The 8,555-nt window shown below is 38.9% G+C and overlaps 1 protein-coding gene across 1 annotated transcript; it reads left to right on the top strand.

Annotated features, from left to right (window-relative positions):
- Positions 1 to 774: 774 nt before the first annotated feature.
- LOC100563694 (large ribosomal subunit protein uL15) lies at positions 775 to 8,335 on the top strand. Its single transcript, XM_003228986.4, has 5 exons — positions 775 to 916; positions 3,760 to 3,823; positions 5,783 to 5,858; positions 6,783 to 6,957; positions 8,166 to 8,335. Exons 1-5 carry the CDS (start codon positions 914 to 916, stop codon positions 8,292 to 8,294), a joined length of 447 nt encoding a protein of 148 aa, XP_003229034.1. The 5' UTR covers positions 775 to 913; the 3' UTR covers positions 8,295 to 8,335.
- Positions 8,336 to 8,555: the final 220 nt, after the last annotated feature.

Below are 8,555 nucleotides of genomic sequence, written 5' to 3'. Positions count from 1 at the left end.
AGCAATGGAAAGAAAACATTGGGGTGCATCTATGCTGTAGAATGAACCCACTTTGACTGCCTTGGTTCAATGCTATGGAGATATGTAGTTTTGCAAGGTCTTGGGCCTTCTCTGTCAAAGAATGCTGTAGCTTAAAACCAGTCCTGGGCAAATTTGGGCCTTCTGGGTGTTTTGGACTACAACTCCCACAATTTCTACTGGCCTGTTAGGAATTGTGGGAGTTGAAGTCCAAAACACCCGGCGGGCCCAAGTTTGCCCAGGCCTGTTATAGAGTCTATCAACTATAGATAGAACCAATCAAGCCTGAACTTTCTCTAAAAACCAAGAAACTGCTAGGGCCTTCATATCATGAAAAGTCAGGCCTCAGCAGAAAAGACAACAATGCCTGGCAACATGAATAAAACTCAGGCTGTATCTACACCAAGCACAGGCAAACTTGGGCTCTCCAGATATTTTGGACTTCAACTCCCACCATTCCTAACAGCCTCAGGCCCCTTCCTTTTCCCCCTCAGCCGCTTAAGCGGCTGAGGGGGGAAAGGAAGGGGCCTGAGGCTGTTAGGAATGGTGGGAGTTGAAGTCCAAAATACCTGGAGGGCCCAAGTTTGCCTATGCCTGATCTACACTGTAGAAGTAATGCAGTTTGATACCACTTTAATTACCAGGGCTCAATGCTAGGGCATCCTTGGTGGGTTAGATTTCGTTTGGTGAAGCATCATCGCAAACTGAGTCCAAATCCTGCCCTTACCATGGTGACAGCAACGGGGCACGCAAGGCGTCGCGAGAGTTTCCCCTCGCTCTCGCTTCCTCCCTCCCTCCCTCCTTTTCTTTGCGAGGTTCTCGCGCGATCTTGCTTTGCTTTTCACCCTGACATCTCGCGAGAGCGGCATCTTCTTTTCTTCAGGAACGCGACAAGATGGTAGGATTCGTATCGGGTTTTTTCCCCCTAAAATTGTTGTTGTCTCTTTAAATGCGCTGTTGGCCGTTTCCTGAGGTTTTGTAGTTGTTTTACCAGGCCTTGAGCCTTCTCTGCTCTTCTCTTTGGTGCCTCGCCAAACTACAACTCCCAGGGTGGGTCTATACAGCACCCAGCCATGGCAGGTCACACTAGGCTCCTTCCACATTGCTAGATAAAATCCGGATTATCTGATTTGAACTAGATTATATGGCAGTGTAGACTCGTATAATCCAGTTCAAAGCAGATAATTTGGATGATGTGCTTTGATAATCTGGATTGTTTGGCAGTGCAGAATCATAATCCAGTTCAAAGCAGATACAGTAGCGTCTCATTTATCCAACATAAACGGGCCGGCAGAATGTTGGATAAGCGAATATGTTGGATAATGATGCATTAAGGATGATGTGCTTTGATAATCTGGATTGTTTGGCAGTGCAGAATCATAATCCAGTTCAAAGCAGATACAGTAGCGTCTCATTTATCCAACATAAACGGGCCGGCAGAATGTTGGATAAGCGAATATGTTGGATAATGATGCATTAAGGAAAAGCCTATTAAACATCAAAATAGGTTATGATTTTACAAATTAAGCACCAAAACATCACGTTATACAACAAATTTGACAGAAAAAGTAGTTCAGTATGCAGTAATGCTACTTAGTAATTACTGTATTTACGAATTTAGCACCAAAATATCACGATGTATTGAAAACATTGACAACAATAATGCATTGGATAATCCAGAATGTTGGATAAGCGAGTGTTGGATAAATGAGATTCTACTGTAATGTGGATTATTAAATCTGGATTGTTTGGCAGTTTAGATTCGTATAATCCAGTTCAAAGCAGATAATGTGTATTATCCGCTTTGAAAATCTAGATTATATGGCAATGTAGAAGAGGCCTAGGCACGTAGCTAACTAACATTTTAGGTGACTGAGGTCCCTTTCTCACTGCTGTCTAAAATCCACATTAAACTGGGTTATATGGCAGTGTGGATTCAGATAACCTAGTTCAAAGCAGATATTGTGGATTATCTGCCATGATATTCTGGGTTATTTTGCTGAGTGGAAGGGCCCATAATTCTGCACCATAACATTTCTGCTCATTGTGCTTTCTTGTTTTCTATTTATTTTGCTTGTACGATACTGTGCTTCCAAAGAGCTTAAAATGGTGGATATTATTCCCATCACTTTCCTAGTTGTTATGGCTATGGATGCACTTTGGAACTGATGCAGCTTGGCATCACTTGAACTGCCATGGCTCAATGCTATGGGATTATGGGAGTTGTTGTTTTGCAATAATAATAATAAGTTTATACCCCACATCCATCTCCCCCGAAGGGGACTCAGGGCGGCTCACAGATAATACCAGATAAAAACAATAACAACATACATCAATGAGCAAAAACATACAAAAATTATAAAATTTAAACATTAACCTCTAGAAATAAACACACACTTTTGCAAGATCTCTAGCCTCCTTTATAAACAAAAAATGCTGAATCCTCACCAAATTGCTCCTTCCATGATTCTGTAGCAATTAGTCATGATAGCTAAAGCCTCAAACAGCATAAATTCTACAGTGTAGATCAGGCAAGGGCAAACTTTGGCCCTCCAAGTGTTTTAAACTTGGCTGTTAGGAATTGTGAGAGTTGAAGTTCAAAACACCTGGAGGGCCAAGGTTTGCCCACGCCTAGTATAGATGCACCGTAAGATCATATTTATGCATATGCAGTATAGTATCTTGACAGTGTGGTGTAGTTGTTTTAAGTGTGGATTACAGTTTAATGAGACCAAGTTCAAATCCCCACTTGGCTTTGGAAACCCACTTGGTAAGCCTTGGCAAGTCACACTCTTGCAGCCTCACAAAAGGGCAATGGTAACCACTCTCTGAGCAAATTTTGCTAAAAATGCCCTCTGATAGGTTGACCCGTCATAAGTCAGAGATGACTTGAAGGCACATAACAAAACATAGCATGCACAGGCAGTCCATGAGTTACAAACATCTGACTTATAAACGACTCATAGTTAAGAATGGGGGTGGCACAACATGAAGTGAAATAAATCTACTCCTCAGATGGGAAAAAGTTATTATGGGGGAAAGGTGTCCACTGAAGTTTTAGCAAAATCCTTGTTTCCACAACAAGCCAAATTTTGCAAAATCCAGTCATTACAGGAGCAGAAAGTGAGGTGAAATCTTTTGAACAGGGACACAGAGAGCAGAACAAACACCACAAGGATGTGAATCCTTCCCTATGCTGTCCAAAGCTAAAAAATATATTTTTGGCTGGAGTTAGTCTTAAAAAAATGTACCTGTTCCGATTTACATACAAATCAAACTTAAGCACCTACAGTATTGATCTTGTTCATAACTTGGAGACTACCTGTATTATGAATACTATCAGACTGTAGAGATCTACGTTCTACTCTTTACATGAACATCAGTGAGTTTTCATGTGCCTGTCACCATCATATAGTCAAATCTGCCTCAAAGGTTTGTGAGAATAAAATCAAATTGATGAGATAATACTGTTCTGTAAGAGAGTAATAATATAATACCTGCTAGAAAGAAACACTTAAATGAATTAAATGGTTCAAGATGCAATTGAATGCCAATGTGTTGGTAAAGAAGAGCTTATATGTTGGAAGACTTGGATCCATAAAAAAAATTAAGGGGATGTTAGGACAAAATCTTGAGATGATGGCAATGTACGCAAAACGTTCTTTGGCCTTTGAAATGTGAAGCTTGTTTACCAAGATTTGGTTGTTTTTAGTGCTTTTTGTTTATGTTCTTTTTTTAAAGCCTTCAAGACTGAGAAAGACAAGGAAGCTGCGAGGTCACGTCAGCCATGGCCATGGCCGCATTGGTATGTATAGAGGGCATCCTGCTTATTAGGATTATGTCATTATTGATACTTCATGTCTTGCAGTCTTCTGCTTTGGCCATTTAGTATCTTCTGTCTAGAAAGTTAGCTAACTTCCATTGTTACAGTTTCCCATCCATTTTATTACTTTTAAACTGGTGAACAGTTATACCAGAGGGAAGTGTTTAGTCCAAGGGTAAGTAATATTTATCAGTCTGCAAGCAGGTTGGGCCTAATAGGGTTTTGAGAGACAGCTCAGGGTTAACACAGGCCATATGGAAGAACGTATTTTACATTGATCAAGGTTTCCTTTGCCAATCAACATAAAGTCGTTTTCAGAGAGCTATGTAACTAAGTCGTTTAAAAAAGAATCCTCACTGATACATAGCAAGCAAGTAGGGTATTATATAGAAGAAGCAGGAATAAATCGTGTAAACATGGGTAAAAAAACAATATTATGTAACATGAAGTCTTACATTACAGCCTTATAAAACGTATTTATCAATCTGGGCTCACTAGGATATAGAAGTTTCCAAAATCCCTCATTTCAGGACTTCTTCAAAGAATCCAAAAATTGTGTCCTCTGCATGGGCTCTGAAAAAGTTTTTGCCTTTTTGTGTATGGTCAGTAAAAACAAATGAAAAGAGAAATTTGCTTCATTACAGTTATCTAAGATTTAAAGTTTTAAATATCCTTCATTGGCAGTGAAGATTATACTTCTGTATATCACGCTTCCTGAGGCTGATGAAATTGGGTTTAGTATGGCCTACCAGAAAGCAATATTTGCAAAATAATTGCTTTCTGGTAGACCATGCAGAAACCAATCTAATAAACATGTACCTTTTTTGCTGGGGAAGGTTTAGGAGTTTGTTTGTTTTTAAAGCGGAAGCCTGAATGCCATCCTTTGCCATCATTGCCAGTAAGCCCACACTTCACCATAAAACAGTAACAGACCTATCCTGTGCATGATACTAAAAAAATGCTAAGACTACAGGTTTAGACATTTACTCCTAAGTACTAAACAAAATGGGATAATTCTGAGTACAGGCCTCTACTGTTTATTGCAGGATTGCTCCTTAAATCAGCATGAGTGAGATTGCAGTCTTAAAGTTCCCTAAGCATGCTAAATCTTGGCTTACAAGAATTACGTTACACATTTTATGTTGGCAGTTTATTAGTCCTAACACAAAACCCATAGAAAGCTGACCTACAAAGAATATGATGTGATAGTTCCTCTCTACCAGTGGACAGAAACTGAAACTCAGAAGATCCAGTTATGCCATAGAAAGCTCTGTTGACCCATATTTATCAATAGTATTTCTATCAGCAATATGTTCTGAAATGGGGCCTACTGAGTGGGCTTAGATCCAAGCTCCTTTTATATACTCAGGAGACCCCTGTGCTTCTCATCTTACCTTTATCTCCCCTTATTCTAACACATTTTTGGAAGCTCAACCAATTAGAAGAGATAAATTTGTGCTCACTCACTTATCCTATTGCAGCTTAAGTCAGCAGGGCTTTGAAGATGGCAAGTAATTTACCATCTAGGTTACTGTGTGTTTTTCAGGCTATATGGTCATGTTCCAGAGGATTTTTCTGGAACATGGCCATACCGCCCGGAAAACTCACAGGAACTCAGTGATTCCAGCCATGAAAGCCTTCGACAACACAGTTTACCATCTGCTCACTCATCCCCCTCATCAGTATTACAAGTGTACTATTAGTTCAGGAATGAGCCAGCATGGCATAGTAGTTTTGAGCCTCAGACTACAGCTCTAGGGTTCAAATTTCCACTAAGCCATGGAAACCCACTAGGTGCTGTTAGGCAAGTCACACTCTCTCAGAACAAGGCAAAGCCATCATAGGATCACCATAAATCAGGCACTAAACAGTATTACTGGTTATCAGCTTGTTAAGTCATTGTTGCAAAAAAAAAGTCATTGTTTTAAATGTTTCTCATAGGTAAGCACAGGAAACATCCTGGAGGGCGAGGAAATGCTGGGGGAATGCATCACCACAGGATTAACTTCGACAAATAGTAAGCTATACTTTCTTATATCCTGTTCTGTCCTTCATCCAGTGAATTCTTCACTCCCCTCCTCACCATTTATTTGGCTACTAATTAATTTTGTTTAGTGGCAATTTTCTTTATATGTGTAAGTAAAAATGTTTTCAAATACTGAGCTATATTTATGGAAGGTAAGTATATATTTAATCACGGCAGTAGTTGGAAAGCTCAAGCATAAATCCCCCAGACCTGATTGAGTCGTAACATCAGAGGGAGTTAAGTGTGTGAAATACATGCAGCCCCCAAGTAAAAACAAGATAAGTTCTGTAGGTTTGTCCTTAAGTTGAATTTGTTTGTAAGTCAGAACAGGTCCACTTTTAAAAGTGTACCTCCAGCCAAAAATACATATTTTAGCTTTGGACAGCTAAAACGGGCACAGACAGTGTTTGTTTTGCTGTCTGTGCCCCTTCAGATTTCACCTCATTTGTCCATGATAATTTAGATATGTTTTAAAAAATGGCTTGTTGTGGAAACAAAAATTGGTTCTAAAGCTTCAGTTGATACACCTTTTCCCCATGATAACTGTTCCAAAAGTGAATTTCCCTTCCAAGAGGGAGATTTCTCTCACTTTCTCTTGTCTCACCTCCATTCTTAACTATGAGTCATGTGTAAGTCGGATGCTTGTAACTCAAGGACTGCCTGTATGTAGTTTGTAGTTTGTTTTGATGATAAAAGTCAATAGTAGTCAGAGAAAATTAGATGGATTATATTCCATTGCTTTTCTTGGCATCTGTTAAAAGCAGCCAAGGCTGTCTTGGTTGCGAAACCAAGCTGGAAACCAGGTTAGAAAGATCCAAATAATTTTCATCATGGATGTGTTTTCAGTGATGCTATCATGCATATTTATTTCAAAATGATTTTTTTAAATTCATACAGTATGCTTTTTTTTTTTAGCCATCCTGGTTATTTTGGAAAGGTTGGTATGAGACACTACCACTTGAAGAAGAACCAGCACTTCTGCCCCACGGTTAATTTAGATAAGCTCTGGACCCTCGTCAGTGAACAGACAAGGCTCAAATATGCCAAGCATCCAGCTGGGTTAGCACCCGTTATTGATGTTGTACGCTCGGTAAGTTTTTCCAGACTTGTGTTTCATGCTGAACTTGTTTGTGCAGACATGCAGTTGTCTTGTTTGTTCCCTAATCATTTCTCAGTTAAGGCACATTACATTTTTTTTCCTTGGGTCATAAAGTTGTGTGAGCCCAGGATGGGAGTTGTAGTTTTACAAGATCTTTATCATCTGCCAGAATGCTGGTGTCTCACCAAACTATAACTCCCATGTATCCACAGCATTAAGCCATGGCAGCTAGTGTGATGTCAGGCTGCATTAATTCTACAATTTAGATGCACCCAAGATCTGTAAAAGCTTATGCTACCTACTGTGTTCTTTATTAGTCTCTTAGGGTACTACAAAATCATTTTGTAAACTGAAATTCCAGACATGATTATCATTGAACTCTTGTGAGTTATAGAGGTTTGTAATTCAGGCACCTATATAAAGTATTTGGTTATATTTTTAAGCAAATGTGTGAAATGTAAACACTCTTACACGAGATTAGCGCAGTATCATAACAGCTCGTTGTTATGGTATGCTTTGTTTCTCGGAGAGAAATTCCAGATATGACTGGCTGTGATCTCAAGTCTTTTATCACAATCCATGGGTATCAGTGATATTAATTAGCTCAGAAGAGCATATCCTGGAACATGTATGAGATCTTAATATTGCTTGAAAAACTGTTGGTTTCAGTGAAGGCTTGTGATCATTTTTTATCGGAATACTACACTGGTTTTTTGTTGTTGCATTTTTTAAGATAGTATGTTAAGGTAAGTACAACATTGTAGTTTAGTTGCTAGCAGAATATTACCCTGTATATGGGTGGAAAGTGGTATTTTTCAAATAAAGTCTATACTTTGCAATAGTTACTGGCTTGATGGCCTGGATCTTATTTCCAGTTATAAAATCCTTTGAATTCAGTATATATTGGGATTCCTTTTTCAGTAACAATATGTGCAGACTACTTGACCATACAATTTTGTTGTGTGTTTGTAGAGACTGGACTCTGCATAGAGAAAACTAGTATATTTCTGCCCCAGATGAAACTTTACATATTAGTCTCTAGTTCTCTGGCAGAATTTGTTATTTATAGCATTTAGCAAATAACTATTGTATGTGCAAATTCTGTTGGAATTACTTAAAGCTAGCAATGGCCGTAAGGGACGTTCTGTATATAATCCTTTTGTGCTTTACCAGTATGTGCTAACTTCTTATCTTTTCAGGGATATTATAAAGTTCTGGGCAAAGGAAAGCTTCCCAAACAGCCTGTGATTGTGAAAGCAAAATTCTTCAGCAGAAGAGCAGAAGAAAAAATAAAAGGAGTTGGTGGGGCTTGTGTACTAGTAGCATAAGGCTTTGTGTATGTTTAAGTTTAAATAAACACTATTTGAGATGTTTGTGTCCTCATTTTATTTAAACCAGTATGTGGCGTATCTAATTCTAGTGCATTTACTCCATATAATCTCAACTTTGTAACATAGATGGGAAAAGGTACTATTGGATTGGGGCAAGGGTGTCTGGGCTTTTCTAGTGTCTTAAGATTCATTTTGCCTTCACATCTGTGTTCAGAATAAGATTTGAACTACCCTGACTATTGCTGCTTCAGTTTTCTT

The sequence above is a fragment of the Anolis carolinensis genome, chromosome 4 (assembly GCF_035594765.1).
Source record: "Anolis carolinensis isolate JA03-04 chromosome 4, rAnoCar3.1.pri, whole genome shotgun sequence".
In the NCBI taxonomy this organism is placed as follows: Eukaryota; Metazoa; Chordata; class Lepidosauria; order Squamata; family Dactyloidae; genus Anolis; species Anolis carolinensis.
This window is presented reverse-complemented; position numbering and strand designations above follow the sequence as displayed.

Coding starts and splice junctions, on each gene's coding strand:
- LOC100563694 (XM_003228986.4), top strand. Junction 3,824..5,782: donor CCATGGCCATGGCCGCATTG/GTATGTATAGAG, acceptor TGTTTCTCATAG/GTAAGCACAGGAAACATCCT. Junction 6,958..8,165: donor TTATTGATGTTGTACGCTCG/GTAAGTTTTTCC, acceptor TTATCTTTTCAG/GGATATTATAAAGTTCTGGG.